This window comes from Protopterus annectens, chromosome 12.part0 (genome assembly GCF_019279795.1).
Source record: "Protopterus annectens isolate FY-2018-M chromosome 12.part0, PAN1.0, whole genome shotgun sequence".
NCBI classification, from domain to species: domain Eukaryota; kingdom Metazoa; phylum Chordata; order Ceratodontiformes; family Protopteridae; genus Protopterus; species Protopterus annectens.
Window position 1 is genome coordinate 594,624,476 of NC_056746.1, and position 19,469 is coordinate 594,643,944.

The following is a 19,469-nucleotide window of genomic DNA, read 5'->3' on the forward strand; positions in this document are numbered from 1 at the left end:
TTGATAATCTTTGCTTAGATCAATGTCTAAATATGCTATTCTGTTCTTATTATAGTTTGATGTAAATCTCAGAAAGGTAGTACTAGAATTAAACATTTCCAACATGTTTTCCAACTCATCAGTGTTACCCTGGAAGAGGATAAATATGTCGTCCAAGAACCTAGTATAAAACTGAATATGCTCTTTATATACTAGATTTTTTAACACAAATTCCCTTTCCCAGTATGCCATTACTAAGTTAGCCAGGCTAGCACCACAAGGGGAACCCATTGCCACCCCTACTCTTTGATGGTATATTTCATTGTTAAATAGTACATAGTTATAAGATAGAACTGTGTCTAATAATTCTACCACTAGCTGGATCTCATTCTGTGGGGCTTCAAGAATTTTCAACATATGTGCCAACCACTCAATCCCCTCATGGTGCGGTATGGATGAATATAGATCTTTCACATCTATTGTGACTAACAGATCTTCAGCCCTGATCTCAAGGTTGTTAATATTTTCAAGAAATGACCAAGAGTCCTTCGAAATTTGGGTTTCACACGTTATATATTTCTTTAAAATATTGTCAGCCACTTTGGCACATGTGTATGTAATACTATCCCGGACATCAACTAGTGGTCTCATGGGTGGGTTAGCAATGCATTTATGTACTTTTGGGATGCCAAATAATATTGGTATCCTAGGTGCAGGTTGAGTCAAATAGTTATATAATGTTTTGTCTATCCTTGCCTCTATATACAATTCTTCTATAAAAGCTCTTACTTTTCTGTATGCACCATTTAGTTCATTTCTAGATGCTTCCACATAGGTATCACTATTTAGAATGACAAACATTCTTCTATTATAGTCATCTATGTTCATGATAACTAAGCCACCTCCCTTATCCGGTTTCATGATGCGAACCGGGGCTTGGCATAAATACTTCAAATTATCTCTGTCCTCTCTACTAATGTTATAATAATTATTCTTTGAGTGGCCTGGCATATATGTTCTATTCACAAGATTGCGTAGGTCCAACTCACTGACCTGCTCAAAAAGTGCAATCGATGGGTGTAAGGATGGATTATACACACTCGCAACATAATAGTCAGTTTTCCTATTCATATCTACTCCCATTAATGCTAACAGGTTCAATTTTCTAGTGAAAAGTTTTAAATCAATGAGAGTATTTGCCAAATCTAGTCTGGCACTAGGAACAAAAGTATGACCTTTTGCTAGTAATTCAACAATTTCTGAACTTAAGACACATCAGAATAATTATAAACCTTAAAATCCTCATTTAAATTAACCAAATTGTTACATTTAGGAACATTAACAACAGGTAGCGTAGGATTTAGAACAGCTACCATTTGTTTCTCTTCCTGTTCCTGGTTGGTCTCGCTTTGGATGGAACAAAGTTCAAGGCCCGGTTCTGAAAATTCCTTTGGCTTGAATTCACAACGTGTTCATTCTGATTTGATTTATTTCTATTGTTACTACCATTGTTATTATTAAAGGATGCTATCCTTTCACTCTGACGGGTAGAACCTGTGTTATCATCATGTTGACATTCTACTGTCTGATTATTATCAGTAGAAGGAACAACAGGGCTTTGGTCCTGGTTTTGTACTGCTTCATTAGTAACTTCGTTCATAACTGGCTCTCCTTGATGTAACAATGGCTTGGGATATGCTTTTCCTGCTTCGTAATCCTTTACATCACGCTTAATTTTCTTAACTTTGGTAACATTTATCTTCAACAGATACTGATCAATGCTGTCGAAGATATGGTTATATTCGAAGCGGTACCTAGGAAAGTTACAGTCATGCTTAATATCTAAGTCTAAGTGGTTAGTCTCCGCTAAAAGTTTATCGACGGTTATTTGGTAATGAATACAGAACAGTTCCAACAACTCAAGACAATGCTTGTCAAACATGTTGGTAAGCGCTTTATGAAAGTCGGATCCATCTATAAGACCCATAGGATATTTCCATAGTCTTAAACCTTTAGGGAATATTTTTAGGTTGATACATTCTCGGAAGTACGCTATTTCTAGCTGTACTTTCCTGAGTTTACACAACTTCTCGTCAAGGAGATTTAATTTAGTTTTTAAATCTATTCCTACCTCTTGAGTACTCTCGATGGTGTTGTTTAAACTGGTATTTAATCCAGTAAAGGAAAATGTTCTGTTCACCCAAATGTCCAGATTTGGTGTAGTTAGAGGAATTGTGTTCACTGGTTGAGCCAAAGCGTTCTGTGTAGTCCCTGGTCCTTGTTCGCCAGCAGTAACGCTTCTACGAAACCCAGGGCTGTTAGATGATGTCATTTGATGATTCAGAAAGCACTGCCCTCCTTGGGGAGGTACATTCATGTTAGTAGTACAGTGTATTTGACTGTTATGAACCAGATTACTTTGTGGTTGAGGGATATCATCCAGTCTCTTGGAAAGGTTATTGACTTTTTGGGACAGCAATTCGATTAAGGCTGTCAAATTTCCTTCTTCATTTTGTTGGCTAGAAACGGGAGTGGAACTAGGTGGTGATACAGGATCCATGTATTACAAACACGAAGACAAACTGGTAGAAAACACACGTTGAACTGAACCTATGAGACCACTAGTTGATGGCCGAGATAGTATTACATACACATGTGCCAAAGTGGCTGACAATATTTTAAAGAAATATATAACACGTGAAACCCAAATTTCGAAGGACTCTTGGTCATTTCTTGAAAATATTAACAACCTTGAGTTCAGAGCTGAAGATCTGTTAGTCACAATAGATGTGAAAGATCTATATTCATCCATACCGCACCATGAGGGGATTGAGTCGTTGGCACATATGTTGAAAATCCTTGAAGCCCCACAGAATGAGATCCAGCTAGTGGTAGAATTATTAGACACAGTTCTATCTTATAACTATGTACTATTTAACAATGAAATATACAATCAAAGAGTAGGGGTGGCAATGGGTTCCCCTTGTGGTGCTAGCCATGGCATACTGGGAAAGGGAATTTGTGTTAAAAATCTAGTATATAAAGAGCATATTCAGTTTTATACTAGGTTCTTGGATGACATATTTATCCTCTTCCAGGGTAACACTGATGAGTTGGAAAACATGTTGGAAATGTTTAATTCTAGTACTACCTTTCTGAGATTTACATCAAACTATAATAAGAACAGAATAGCATATTTAGACATTGATCTAAGCAAAGATTATCAAGAAAAAGTTTACGTCTCGAAGATCTATCGTAAAGAGACATATTCCAACATGTTTTTGCACTACACCAGTTGCCATCCAACCTTTCAGAAAAAATCAGTAGTGAAAGGTCAAGTAATCAGAGCCGCAAGGATGGTTACTAGGGATACTGAGTTTGAAGACGAATGTAAGCTTCTGAATTCTTATTTCGTACAGAGAGGATACCCATGTAATTTGATCCCGGAGATAATCAAAGAGGTACAACATAAGAGAACAACAGATTGTATACCCCGATTTTGAATAATAGGGGTATGAGTAGAATGGGAATTAGTATAGAAAAACAACCATTCAACCCTTACAGTTTTATTTGTACCTTCAATTTGGACTCATATAAGGTAGTAAACATCTTGAAAAATTGGGACATCCTGATGAGAGAAAGCAAATTTAGTAGAATTTTCCCATTAACACCAAAAGTAGTTTATAGACGAGGGAACAATTTGCAAGCTATTTTAGAATCCAACAGCAAACCACGTATGAATAAGGAAGGCATGTATAAATGTAATATGTGCCGGTTCTGTCAGTACATCGATACAGGAAATAGTTTTATAATAGCTGGCAAGAAATACATTTCCAATGGGAGATACAACTGTTGCAGTAAACAAGTTGTCTATTTAGCCAAATGTACATTATGCCCAGCTTTCTATATGGGTAAGACCGATAAGAAGCTGGGCGAGAGAATTTATGAACACACATGTAGTATTAGTAAAAATAAATTAGAAAATGCATTGGCAAAGCACATTAATGAAAATGAAGGGCACCAATTTAAATTTAGAGTCATAGATCAATTGAGGAATGATGAAAGGGGTGGACCAGAGTCATTGAAACTAGAAAGAAATGAACTTCTCTGGCAACTGAGAGTCAATGCATGCCAATACCCAGGGATTAATGAACTGAGTGCTATAATGTGTATTCTGAGATTGAAAAACTTGGCTAGATAGTTATAAACAACAGTATTGGGTTGAGTATATGTACAATCAGTTTTTATTTTATTTCATTTCATTTTATTTATTTGCTTTTTCTAACAGATATATATATATATATTATATATATTTTATCTGTTATTAATTTATCATCCTTTTTTATGTTTATCTCAGTGGAATGTGAATAATAATAATATATTTACTTTAGTAAATACACATATATATTTTTTGGTTGAACATTCCATCGGACATATCTTGTTTATTTTAATATTGTATTTTATTATATTATGTAGATTATATGTACGATGGAATGTACAAATAGGGTTATTTAACTCACACAATATATTTATATTTATACTCATATTTCATTTTATCTTACTTATATATTATACATTATGGATTTCTATATCTAGTTTTCATAGGATTTATATACTCACACTATATTAGTGTATAGATACTTATGTACTTGTTTATATAATTTGTGTTCTATGTATTTGTATATTTACATGTACTTCTTATAAATATTGAATATACATATGCATGTGTTCATATATCAATTTATTATATATATTTATATATTTTCCAACATATTTTTCTACATTGAATATTTATAAATGTATACAAATTTATATATATTTTAAAGTTGAATTTTTAATTGTATATTATATGTCTTTTGGAGAGGTTTTTAGGTACAGTTGAGGTGGAAGGCGGCTTGAGATTTATTAAGGGTTTGGATATAATTTCTTGCATTTATGTTGTACGCCTTTAAACCTCAATTTACTCACCATGTGACAGAATCAAATTGTATATTTAAGCAACCTGTTTTAACATTTACCTTTGTATGGTTTCTGAAGAAGTCAAGCTATTTGTGTTGACGAAAAGTGGATTGTATTTTTGTACACTTAAATGTTATTAAAAGTACGTTATTGCCATACCGAGTTCTTTCGTTTATGACTAGTGTGGAGTATCAAGGACCCGTGCTTTCTGCAGTTCAGTTCAACGTGTGTTTTCTACCAGATTATTTAAAAAAGGTAAGTTTTTTTTTTTACTTTAATGATATCATTGTAGAATAGCAATAATCAATTCCTGTATGTGGGTAATGCTTGATTTACCCATGACTGGCTTTGTCTGATCACTCTGGCTGTGTCCTCATAATTGGTCCTTGCTAACTGTGGGTAAATCCTGAATCACCAGCACCCAGTCATGGATTATTCAAATAACAAATTATGAAATGTATTTGAATAATATTACTATAATAGAAGAAATTGATATCATGAGTCAGGTTGGAGAAGTGCAGTATATTGCTACAGACATTTAAATATCAGGCTCATTTCACAGGAAGGTTACTCAGTCCATTGTGTCAGTGTCAACTGTTTAATAAATGCCTGAATTCAGAATTCTCATGCCCTATGGTAAATACTGCTCCCCAAGCACTTATCAATAAGTGATTGCTCAGAGTGAGGTGAGTCATGACTAGTCATCTGTTAACCAGATAGATGATCACCATGTTCACTCAGAAAAAAATATTACCTCAGATTATCTTCTATTAAACTGCTGCTAGGCATAGCAGAGCAGAAATAAAACAGTATTATGACAAGATAAACTAGAAGATGCATTTGTGAATGGGTAATACAAAACATTGACTAAATTCTGCTACAAAAGCAATACAGAGAGCTTACTTTAGGCATCAGTGATGATCTACAGCAGACCAACCCTTGAAAGCATTTTCAACTGCAAACTGGGAGATAAGGTAAACAAAAGGCTTGGTAAAATCTGACATTCATTAAAAATGCCATTTACCAATCAAGGCTAATGTGTGTCACATTGGGATTTGCTACATAGACATCTCAATTTGATAAATATACGAAAGAAAAACATTAAAACAAAAACACTGGGTGAAGTAGATGCAAAGCGTCACAGTAACAAGTACCCCCTTATTTAATATAACCTATTTGAAATTTTAAAGTATTGGGAGAGATTATATAGTTTCAAGGTAATGGGTTTTGCATCAGCATACCTTTTCTAAAGGATATGAAGCCTGAAACTCAAATATCTGTCAACTATTAAGTTACTTCAATCCTCAAAAGATATGGCAGAAAGCTACACATTTTATGAGGAACAGACCAAAAACATGAAGCAGAAATCTTGACATAGGTTCATAGATTCATAGGTGTTTGCTACCAATGACCACAAGGGCCTTTTTAAGCCTAACCATGCATCTCAAATCTCTGACAAGTTCTGATAACCTTGATAAGTGTAAGAAGGGTCTTGGGAGATGAAACATTTACAAGCAGGGGCCTGGACTTTGACAGGTATGATCAGTAATTGTTGTTACTGTTGTGACTTATGATGTGACTAAAACTTGCTTTGTAGAATGTTACCCACAAACTTCAATAAATGGATTTCTTAATTATCAGCAAAGAGTTTGCAAGCTTACCAAACTTGTGTTTAAGTATTAACTAGTCAATTCCTCAAAATTCATAACTCTTTAAATATGACCTGAAAAACAATTAAGTAAAATAATTGCCATTAAAATTTAACTCTGAACTCCATATCATTGATACATTTATAAAAATAATGTGTACTTACGATCTGCCCGCTTCTTTCTTATTAAAGATCCATATGTCTCTATTAGACGTTTTGTGCCTTCTTGTAGAATTTCATGTTGAAGCTGATGTCCAATAGCCTTTAAAAAAACAAACAACAAAAAAAAAAAAAAAACAAAGGTATCTCAAATATGTAAGTTACAAAAAATGGACAAAACTGCCTTGGGAATTATGGGTATATTACTTAACTGCTTGTATACTATCCACACTGCAGAAAAAATATTATTTGCTTACCTGATAAGAGACAGCAATATTGCTTGATATAACAAGACCTAAAAAAAAAAAAAGAAAAAAACATTATTTTGTAACAACTTGGCAGTTAAAATATGATGTTTTATTATATGTCTGGTCCATCTTTCTGTGTAGTTATGTTAGGTTAAGACAGAAATGCAATATTTAAAGTCATCTGCTCTAGTTGTAAGTGACTTTACAAAGACAAAAAGCAAGGACACTGCATATAGACATGAAAACATCTGCTATTGTGCATATAGGAAAATGGGAGATAGCAGATGAAGAGTTAGAAAGGAGAATTACCACAAATTTGTACTTGTGTCATTCTATAACAAAGATAGTCATGAAATAATTTTTTTAACAGTGACTGAAAGGTGAGAATTCCTTCCCAGTTTGGAAATGACATCACTTGAAAAGGGGTTGCTGGCTATGGGATTAAGTACAGATGGCTGGAGATATATCCCCAGAAGAAGCATTGCTAGCAGTGGCACCAGGTTCAGAAGACATCTCTCTGTCTCATACTAGATATGAAATCTTCTGTTCATCTATCTCAAAGGAGAGAGCAAGTGGTGACGTCATTGTTCACACTGCAAACATCATGTGTAGATAGACAGGATTCTTAGGAAAACATTCTCTCTATAACATTATCATTTAGAAGCAAGCCCTTAAAAAATATGTGTCACATTGAAATACCTGCCAGAATTGTAACCCGACATTTCAACACATAATTTATTCATTAATTAATTCTGCATCTACCCAATTAATTCATTTTAGGTAAGTTCTGGGAGCTGGAACTATCCCAGCATTCAGTGGACACATGGTATAGGAGTTAATCCTCAGTGGCGTACCAGCCATCTCAGAAGGCACACATTCATTCAGTTTCATACAGCACACACATCTAAAAGCAAATTAAGGGAGTATCAATTCACCTACAGCAGATCCATGGGTTGTGGAAGGAAATTGGAGTACCCAGTGTAAACCCATTTGGATGGGGGGAGGGTGAGTAGGCTGTACACATATAGCACTCCAAATAAAAACCAAACTGGAGAAGCAACCACCAAATTTGGCAATGCCTTAACCTGAGAATGCAATTAAGAGCTAGTATACATTAAGAATCTCAAGGAATATCTTTCCTGCCCTACAATTTTGCTGTGAGAGGCCTGTTACATTTTCCTTTATTGGCAGTGTAGGATCAGTTTATATCATTGTTTGAGTAAGGACTATGCTACAGGCCTTTTCCTGCTTGATCTGGAGGTTGCATACAGGGATGATCAACATGGGCTCTAATATATATATGACATTGCCTCTATCATATAACATTCTACATATTGTATGTGGCCTTCTGCCTGCGTCCATGATACCTGTGTGTGTAGACCTGTCTCTCAGGCATGTATATTTGAACCTGCTAACCAGGTGACCCTGTAGGAAATGCCCTGTATGGAACTGTTATAGCTTGTACATGTCCCAAAAAAAATGAATTCTGTCAACCGGTCTGTGACACACTGACACATTATAAATAATGTCCTGCACATTACAGACCACCTGAAAGTTCAGGAAATAGAAGACATTAATGTTAGTGTATCACAGGCCTTCTGGACATGGTGGGAGCTTGATAGCAACATGGGTGCTGTCTATGCCTCCCAGGACTTCAGGAGAAACTCTTTATATCATAAAAGGCCTGCATGTGCTAGTTCACTCTTCTTCTGTCCCTGGGAACCTCAATGTGCATAACATAATGTCAAGCAACTGGTTTAGGATTCACAAGATTGACACCTGCAATAGCCTAAATGTGCCCTGTGGGTCAGTAGAAGCACACTATAGCTAAAAAGGTTAATGCTTTTCATATCTTTGTGAAAACAGGAATGGGCATATCATACATCCCCAGTGAATCCACTTGTGGGTGACACAGTTTAGTTAGGTCTCCACAGTATCCCTGTTCATTTGGAACTGGTTCATAATCTGTTAGTCTGTAAGGTGATGATATGTCAGGAGCTGATTCTACCTCCTGTCTTAGAGTGGATGATCACTATGCACAGCATAGTGAGCACTGGCTACAACAGCAGATCTCAACACATGTTGCTGTTCTACTGCTGCTGATATTCCTAATGTGGCTCCCATTATATATACCATGCATCTCAGCATTCAAAATGGGTATGCAGCACCGCTGATTTATATAGTTCTGAATTAGTCTGCTATTTTAGCTTCATTCATTTGCATAATCTAATTGACTCATTTGCATGGGGTTCCTTATTTGCATGTTATGCATTCATTACCATCCACTGCATACTATGCTTTTTTGGACCATTATGCTTTTGCCCTATCTTTACCTCAGAATTAACCATACTCTGAGCATGCCCATTACCATGCTACTTTTTACTTTGCAGTACAATGCCAGTGAATCCCAGAGATTTTTTTCTGTGTGCTCACATTTTGGACTTGGTGTCACCCTACTCTGTGCCAGTATGGGTAATCCCACAGACATGTTTGCATTAATGTATGCAACAATGTCTGTTATGTGGAGCAGATAATCTATGCAATACTTCCACAGTCTCTTAAAATCAAATCCCCTTTGACTTGCTTTGACATTTAGACTATACGAACCAAAATAGTAAAACCAGTAAATCCTGAAGCAACCAAGTATAATAGTGGACTTTTAAGCTGTGATTAATTATGTATATATTTATTATATACATTTTATGACATGGGGTGTTCATATACAAGCTGATAGCTTTTTGCAAGCAATCAATAGCAGTCGTTGAATGTATATTTATCTGGGGAACTGCTGCTTTATTTAGGCACTGTCACTTTAAAATGTTCAGCTATGATTGCTAGCAGGAAATGAAGTCATTCCTAGTACTAGTTTTAAATCTTGGTTTGCCTGTGTTAGTTTATCTGATGAAGTCTCTTGGATTTTTAATTTGAGACGAAAGTGCTTATTTCTCTTTCTAATAATGTTTTTTGCCTACTACAAGGAGAAGTGAACATGTTTTTCCTGCCTTATACTTGGTTGCTTCAGGATTTACATTTAGACTATGATGAAAACAGCTGATACATATTTGGCTGTTTAGATGTGTGTGCATCTTTAAGAGTGTGTGTGTGTGTGTGTGTGTGTGTGTGTGTGTGTGTGTGTGTGTGATGTTTTTGTAGGGTTAATCCTATTCACTCTATCGATCCAATCAAACATTTAGGTCTTCACAGTTTGTCGGATCTGACTGGGTGAGGCTGCTGCTCCAGCCTTGACACCCTTTGATGGCTTTTTTCCATCATGCCCCTGTCTTTAAGATTACCTCAGATCTCATTTCCTGCCATCATGTAGAGACATGGCTATTAAAAACTTCATCTAAGTACTCCTCCTCAAAATGTATTCTATATTTATAATACTTTTTGTCACCTTTACAGGGCTGCCATAGTTTACTGTCTAGTTCCACTTTCTGCCCCTGTTTTCCATAGCTAATTGTTGTTCCCATTGTGTTAGCATTTTTGCCATCATCGTTATCTTCAGACTATTCATAGATACCCCAATATTCACCCTTAGACATCTTCACCACTCATGTCCTCTCCAACCCTCCTCAAGCTAGGCTTTGCTGGACAGACCATGCTTTTTCCTTGGTCCCAAATTATGGGAATCTCTGTTTTACCCCACTGTCTATTCCAAAAAAAAAATGCAGCTGCTATCTCTCTGGTCATATAACTTAATCACTTCATTGCCTTCTTCAGTTTACATTGCTTCCTCTGTCTCTATTTTTGATTGTGATTCTTTAAACATACCAAGTCTGATGCCATTTTCTAATTAATGCAAGTATATACTGTATTTTTTCAGTAACTCTGTATATGATGTCATTTATTTATTGCCTTTACATCCTCAAGCCAAGTATGATATTCACTTTATATATAATATATGTATATATATTGCATTTTGTAATTTTCTCTGTATAGAACTGTGACACCCCTGCACTGGCCCAATAATCAAGGAGCCTCAATCCTCACCACTGGCAACAGTGTGGGACGTACACAATGTGAGGATGACAAGTGCACACATAGTAAAGTACAATTTCCCTTAAGAGCACACAGAGATGACAGTCTCTAATTTCTAATAGTTTAATATACACATAACATATAGTTCTCTTACATTTGTAAAGCAAGCCTGTTGATCATATTAATATTCACAAATGACATAAGGTTATTTACAAAATTCCAGATAGCTGGGCTGGCAGTGTCGCATTTCTATATAAATCATATTAATATTTTCACATGACATATAATTATTTACAAAATTCCAGCTAGCTGGGCTGGCAGGATTTCAGTTTGTCACAGTGACAAGGAAATTATATTCCTGTTTAACACTCTTTCAGACATCAAGATAACATGGAACATTGACTCACTCACTCATCTATATTATAAACACCAATTTCTACATCTGTTCTCTGAGTTGCTGATCAGCCCTTATCTGAAACACATCTTCTGCAGGTCACGTTGCTGCAAGCAAGGCTTTACAATTCCATTTGCACTCCATCTTGTCATTAGATCTGACTGGAGCACTTAATAGAGTGCAACAGGGATGCCATCTTTCTATAAACACCTAACTACCAAACTGTTCTAGACAACTCAGTGATTACATAAGACAATAATTTAAGGCTGACAGTCAAGTGACTACAAATCTGCAATGGCAAACAGTAAGCATATTAGCACTGCCAAAGAATTTTGTTATTACACCATCTTCTTGAATGAGCATTTGTTAATGTCTGTGCCAACAGACAACTGAGGAAAAAGGAACAGTTTTTTTAATACCACATTTGGAGGATATCAGAACCAGGTCAACAATAGCAGCTTAACACAAGATTGCACTAAACTGACACTATTTGTAATAGGAAGTTAATGACTTCATAGTATCATATCAATGTATCTTGTTTCTACAAGCAAATGTGACCCAAAATCAGTTAAATTAACCTTTAAGTGCAAAGAGGTTTAAATGCAAGTAATGTTCTTTTGTTTTGCTACACTAATAATTAATATGCATTGGACAGACAAATTCAGTCCTTTCTGTTCCATTTCATTTAAAGCAATACAGATTATATGGTGGTCTTCTATTTCTTGTAGTTTTGTTTAATTTATTTTAATAATGAAAGATGATAAACGACCTGTCTAGACTCCTCTTAGATATAGTCAGCATTCACAACTCATTCTATTTCTTCTTTTCCCTTTTTACACATATCCTGTATTTTCTTAAATACGTCCATTGATTCCATCTTCTACAAGCAATCTGGAAGAACATTCCACGTGTCTGCAATCTTTTCTGTCAATGGTCACATCTCTAGTACAAATATATAACCCACAATCTGTCTTTAATACCCTATACTGTTACTTGTATCCTTTTAACTTTGACTCATTCCTTTACATCCCCAAGTGGCAATGCCATGCACCCTTGGTATGTCTTCTTAGACCATGTTATTTTCAAGAAAGAAGAGACCCACATATTCAAGTCTGTCTTCACATCTTTGTTTTCTTCCCTCTACCCCATATACCTTTCAAATAACCTTCTTGATGGCAGTTTCTATAAGTGTCCACCACAACTGCAGATAATGTTCAATGTATGATCTAACACCTGGTATGCAGACTACAACAGTTTGCTTTTCGACTTGAACCTCCAAGGGCTGCATCTTAACATATTGATTGCCACTGGTGCAGCGCATTTGTACCATTCCTAGTAATCGGTTCTAAGTATTATTTATTTATTTATTCAGTTTGGTAACCTGGGTAGAACGCTGATACAAATGGCTCTATTTCAGTCTCATCATGGACAAATATAGATGTTGGTAGACAAGCAAGTTAATAAAAAGTATTATTAATACAAATAAAATGTTGTGTGCAGACAGCAATGAATCAGTAACAGTAATAATAACAAAGTACACAGTACAGAGGACGAATAGGAATGGCGATTAGATTAAGGAGGGAATATGAAGAAGAAGAGAGTTAAATAGTGAAGGGATAGAGAAAAAGTAGCAAAAGGGAGGCAAGGGCACATGAAAGTTAACAATATACAATATGTACAATGAGAAAGAGCTGTTTCATATTAGTATAGGGAAATAATGAGAGGAAGACAAAGGTGCCTGACTGATGAATGGGAGAGTGGGGAATTAGGTGATATATCCAGAGAGAAAGCATTTGCAAACTGATTTAGACTTGAGATGATCTTTAAGCAGAGCATTGAATGGGGGGGGGGGTTGAGATGAGGTGTTTAAGATTAGTAGGTAGAGGTTCCCAGAGTTTGGGGCCTAGGATGGAGAAGGCATGGTTAGTGCAATGAAGTCTGGATTATAACATGGAAGAACTGGAGCAGAGTGGTTAAGACTTTTTAGACTGTAATTGGGGCATCATCTGAATAGGTTGGAGGCAAGGGAAGTACAGGGGTGTTCTTTGAGGAGCTGTCAGATTTAGGATCTACGTCGGATGTTAGCGTGTTGTTTGATAGATAGACTATTTTCTTTATTAAGTGTGCTACAATGATGCCATTTCTAGGGGAGAAGTAATGAAATGGCAAATAGAGTTACATATAGTTTGGATGGTGGAGGGGTTTTCTTGGATGCATCCATATTCAACCTGTGCTATTAGAAAGCCTTTGCCAATGGCATTTCTGGTTGGTCTGGAGAAAAAATAGGAACTGTTTTAGAATCAAAATTGGAAAGAATGTATTTTCTTCCATACTTGTTCTTGGTGAAAGTGAAAGTTCAGTGTGAGATCAAGCCATATACCATGGTATTTGAAGGAGATGGCCTGATCAATGAGGTTTTCAATATGGTCATGGATACAAAGTGATTGTGAGTTATTCTGCCATTCAGAGGAGGTCCAAACAGCAATGCTTTTCTTTTGGAAGGGTTCAGAAGAATTAGCTTATTATTAATCCATTTGATAAGAAAAAATAAGTCAGCTTATAGTTGCTGCTATATGGCACAGGAGGTCAAGTTTAAGTGAAATGAGACCATGTCATTAACATAAAGTGGGAGAGACCGGTGACCATGTCATCAACATAAAGTGAGAGAAACCGGTGACCATGTCATCAACATAAAGTAAGAGAGACAGGGGATGGAGGTCAAGGACAATTACTAATAAAAGTAATTTGAGATTTTTCTACTGTTTCATTACCATTAGCTTCACTTTTCTTGTAAGATGCTGCATATCTTGCACTTTTTAAATTAAACCTCAGTTGCCACCTTTCTACCCATTTGTTAATTTTTCCAAGATACATTGTAGATTATTTAACTAATCCTCTTCTCATACAGCAGTCCTTGTGTCATCAGTAAGTAGGTTATTGTGTTTTCTTATCATTCTTGTATACCTGAAGCAGTCACTCTAGAACACTGGATCTATGACTGACTACCAGGATACACTGCTTGGTACGTCTTGATGTTTCATCAACATTCTTCTTTAATCTCCTTTGTATCATATACTCTAACTAAGCTTCATTCTAGCCTTTTAGTCTCTGCACACCTATGCTTTTCCATCAGTCAGTTGTGGAGTACATAATCAAAGCTATTAAAATATATTGCAAATGTATTTTGAAGAGTAAAAAGACAAAATACATTGTCTATGTGGGCATATTGTCTACCTGGGCATTGTATTGTCCAGCCAGACAATACAAATGTATCATAAAGTTTAGATAGATTACATATATGGGAAAATCAGTGTTCACTTATTTACTGAGCACTGAAGACATTTTGATTAATAACTTTCTGTTTATTTACCAGAATGTTATCTTGATTTTTAGCCTGAAATATGCAGCCTTTTTTGATTCCAACCAGTTTGACTTTTTGACTTTTCCTACAATTTTGCTTGCCTTGACCACCAGATTAAAAGGTTTACAGTTACTTAGGTTTTTTGTACTCCCCTTTATGCGACAGTACTAAATTTACCTTCTTACAGTCCTCGGGAACTTTTGCTTTAGACAGTGACCCATTAGTTATGATTTGGAAAGTATCCTATCCAGACTGATTGTCCATAATGTAGCTAACCATTACTGTCCTTTTCGATTCATTGTGTTACACCTCTTTAATCCTGTGCCTTTGTCCTCATTTCCTTTTTTGTCTTTCTGCTTGTTTAGTAAGGAATTCTGACTCTGTCTTGTTCTCTAGCTCTACCCATTTATGTTTTGAATGTTGTCTTTAGTATTGCTTATTTTCTGTGCTTTCCTTATTTGTATTGTGCTTTTTTCTCACTGCATTAGCCATACTCTAGAAAAGCAATGCCTATTAATGTTTTCATTCTGTTCATGTTGTCATTCTTCCACTTGAGACTTTTGTCAGGCATAACATAATCTAGGCCAAGTAACCCTATACCAGCAGCTTAGCCAACTGCATGTTAGAAAGTTACTCCTATTTTAAACCACACAGTGGCATAATGACTATTAAACAGGGGTGTTTTTGCCACAAATCCTAAACATTTTCAACTTTAGTTGAGACCGAGTGTAACATTTTCTTATTTCTATTTAAATGCCAGATGACTGAACATCTCATGATTTAAATTCACATCCAACTCCTACGTCTTCTCTGTCCTTCTTTTAAAATTGTTTCATTTAGCACTTGGCAGACTCAAAGCCGTAATAAAAATTACTGCATTCTTTAATGCAACAACATTTTATTATCTCTCCTAGGTTAACATCCTCTCTCTTTTAGATGTGTCCTTAACACACTTGAATCATAAGGCACTGTATGTGGTCATTAATATGGAACAAGCATCTAAACAATCAGGAAGTTGGAATGAAGGAGAAAGAACACTGATTGTTTAGAAAACATTGTTACTTAGATGTTACGCTGAAGCTATTTTTCATGAACAATAACAGGCAACCTGCTGTGCATGGGATACCTTTCCAGGTAAAATATCTGCATATTCTGCTTCACAAGTCTATTCCTACAGATCAGGAAAATCATTTACAGTTGAAGCTTTGGATGAAGTTAGCATACCTTTCTTCATGGTGTTAATACTGGCAGATACTACATGTGAAAGAGAACACCTATGAGCCAAAAGGTAAAATGGAGTTGCATGCCCTCTAGCAACTATTATTCATATGATTTTGCACCCACATTCCCTATTACCATCAAGCTCACTCATCCCTCCTCCCATCTTTCTTTTATCCAGGGATACTAAATGAGGGAGGTAACTGAAATGAATCAAAGCCATCATCCAGTGGTCTTCAGAACAGTTTTTAATGCTCTTATTGGCAGTTAGGAGTTTTTTATGTTCCTAACTACCACAACATGTTGGCCAATACATACAGTTCAATGGCCATGCACCTACTATGCTAAAGTGTAATATATTCTATGATGTGCATAGTCACATTAATTTTGCCTTCTACACATGTACAGTCATGCCCTCATATGTTGTTCCTGTAGCAAGGAACACAACAAATTTTTTCCACCAGACTGGTGATGTCAATATAAGCCACTCACTGCTGTCCCTCCCCAACTGACACTTCATGCCCAAGATGCTGACTGAATTCAGACCATCCTGAGTATAGTGAGGGTTTCATCCAACAAGGTCACAAAGCCTCAACATCTTCTAGAAACTCTTGATGTGAGTGAGGCTGAAATCATGCAGTATAGCCTTCAATGATTTTGCTCAACAGTGGCGAGACCACAGAATGCTGCTATCAGTGGCAAAGTACAATAATATCTGTTCACATATGAATCTTTATGTGCAACACCATTCTGCCATTGATATATTCAATGAAGTGTGTGTGTGTGTGTGTGTGTGTGTGTGTGTGTGTGTGTGTGTGTGTGTGTGTGTTTTAGTATCTATTTTGTCAAATACCTCATTGTTTGCAAAGCTCATGATGGTTATGCAATCACAGCATTGTTAAGGTAGTTAGCAAAATGGCTGCCCAAAATATGACATTAGTATTCTATCTCTGTACAAGGCTGAATATAAAAATTTAAAATGTACAAAGGTATGCAGATTTTATTTATTTGCTTCAAACTACCACACAAATATTTTAATAAATGTATTTAATGAGAAATGTAATACCTGTGCCATTTAAGAGTACTGGTCTAGTGTTTTAGCACAGAGTTAAAGCTATGAACTACAAAAACATTGTAACCTTTAGTACTGGGTTTGAGTCACTCAGTCTCAGTAATGAGTTTTCCTTGTGGACTGTTTGTATTAATTTGAATATTGAACTATGTTTGGCTTAGTCAGCAAAATCTAACACTATGCTGTTCTCCATGAACTTGCTAACAGAATAGAGCTACATATAATTAATCTCTGTTAACCATATTTTATATGACATGCAGAAATCTCGAAAGACAAGTGCACATTTCAATGAATGCCTTCAAATAAATATTTTGCCTCTGCCTATAAATGCACAAACAGGCAGGCAGGCATACACAGAAACAGTGCATGGGCATTGCATATACATATGTGTGAAAGTATGCATCTGCATACAAGGGCATATAAAACAGCTTTGAACACAGACTTAATTTCAACACTCTTTCATTGCAATATTGTGCCTATTTAAAATGTGCTACACATAACAATGTTCAACAAGAAATAACACACTGAAAATAAGGGTGAAAGAAAAAACAAGACAATAGGAAACATGCCATAAAACGGATGCACTACCTATAATATCATGGAAACCAGAAATAGTAAAAACTACATAAAAGAAAAAAGTAGAAATTAATAATAATTTAGAGTAATATACCATTAGTGTTTTCTGTGATAGAATATAGTTCATTAAGAAACTACACACACACACACACACACACACACACACACACACACACACACACACACACACAGACACACACACACACAATAAATGCATACATACATACATATATATATATATATATATATATATATATATATATATATATATATATATATATAAAAATAAAAAGAGCTCAGGAAAGAAATATTTAATTTTATTTTAGCAGTTAAAACATTCTACTTACCTAGCACAATTAAAAATGGAAGTTTCATATATCCAGCAAAATAATCCATTATGGAAAGTAGAAGTTACAGATTAAATAGTTGCAGTCCAAATTGTGGAATGTTTACAGACAACAATCACCTGGAAAAGCAAAAATATTATTAAGGAGTCAGCAGAAGACCAAAAGATAATTCAATATTTAAAAATGTATTTGTATCACATCACTGGATAATTCTGTATTAGAAAAGTATTTGTAAACCGTTACAAATAAGAGATATTACTAAATGCATACTACTGAGATTGTAAATTATTCCATTACTGACCAATTGTCTTTGTAATACTGCCTTGGAATATTCTCCATAAGGCAGACTCGTGTTTGCCCATATTGTAGTAAATCAGGCACTATAGTTGCTAAATCGCATACATAGCTGTAAGTTATTTTATAAAGCCTTTCTACTTTTTTACTACTATAGTATCACTTGTACCTCTTTCTTTCTTTCTTTGTCCTTGTGTTCGTTTTCACTCTGAAGCAACTGCCTTTTTCTGTTTCTGTCTCACATAAACACTGAACCTTTGAATTAGTACAGCATCTGTTAAATCTGTTTGCTTCTTCAGTCAAAACCTGAAAGGGTGTGGATATCCTACACCCTGTACTCTTTCCCACTTTGATGTCAGAGATCACTTTTCATTAGCTATGAATGGCAGTTTAAAACAAGATTTCTGTCACTCCCTTTCTTTGGTGACTGAGTCAAGCTATTACTGTGTCTCTTCAGTTCCCTAAAGGTTAAGAAAAGCATGACACATTCTACATTTTGCTAAGTAATATACCTTTATTGCGCATACAAATAAGGCTTGACTTTTTCAGTGGTTACACCCAAGCAAAAATGTAGATATGTGACTATGTGACATGGACTTGTCACTAAGCACAGCATAAACATAAATGCTCTCTATATATTTATTTCATACTGGCTTCTGAAAGTAGACAGTATTGTTCCCTTGAAAATGTAAAAAGGTACTAGTCAGAGACAATCAACTGCCCTACATCACTGCATGTTAGTGAGCACGTCATGGTTTATATTGCATGATAAACAGGAATGTTCCTGTTGTTATCTGTCTCATTACATCTGGTGCTTTGATTACTGTTTCATATTTAGACTGTCTGCATGACTACGTATACACCAGGAATAGTTACCACAGTTCATTTTTATTCATTTTATACTATTTTTTCTCTCTCTTTGAAATATCATAAACTATCTCTCCTCACATTTTTTTACAAATTCTCCACATTAAATATATGAACACACAGTACAAGGAAGTTCTGAGAAAGACAGAGGTATTACTTATCCCTTTTAAAATTGTATGCAGAAGACAAATGATAGAACTCGTTCATTCACTGCTGCTCATCTGGCTTTGTCTATCCCAGAAAGATAAAAAAAAGGTAAAAGTGGCCAAATGTATATTTAGGAAATTGTTATAAAACATTTTTTGATGGTGGTCCCCTCACATTAGCAATGTGAATGGCAATGCCCGTTACATTCAAACGTGTGTC

General features: G+C 35.5%; 1 protein-coding gene across 1 annotated transcript in view; it reads right to left on the bottom strand.

Moving 5' to 3' along the window:
- LOC122816736 overlaps positions 1-18,643 on the bottom strand; it is a 157,265-nt gene extending 138,622 nt beyond the window's left edge. Inside the window, exons 1-4 of the mRNA XM_044089729.1 lie at positions 18,404-18,643; positions 17,943-18,059; positions 7,003-7,040; positions 6,752-6,848 (exon numbers count right to left, since the gene is read on the bottom strand). Of these exons, the coding sequence (XP_043945664.1) occupies positions 6,752-6,848; positions 7,003-7,040; positions 17,943-17,991 (184 nt within the window). The 5' untranslated portion in view covers positions 17,992-18,059; positions 18,404-18,643. The remainder of the gene's footprint in view (positions 1-6,751; positions 6,849-7,002; positions 7,041-17,942; positions 18,060-18,403) is intronic.
- Positions 18,644-19,469: the final 826 nt, after the last annotated feature.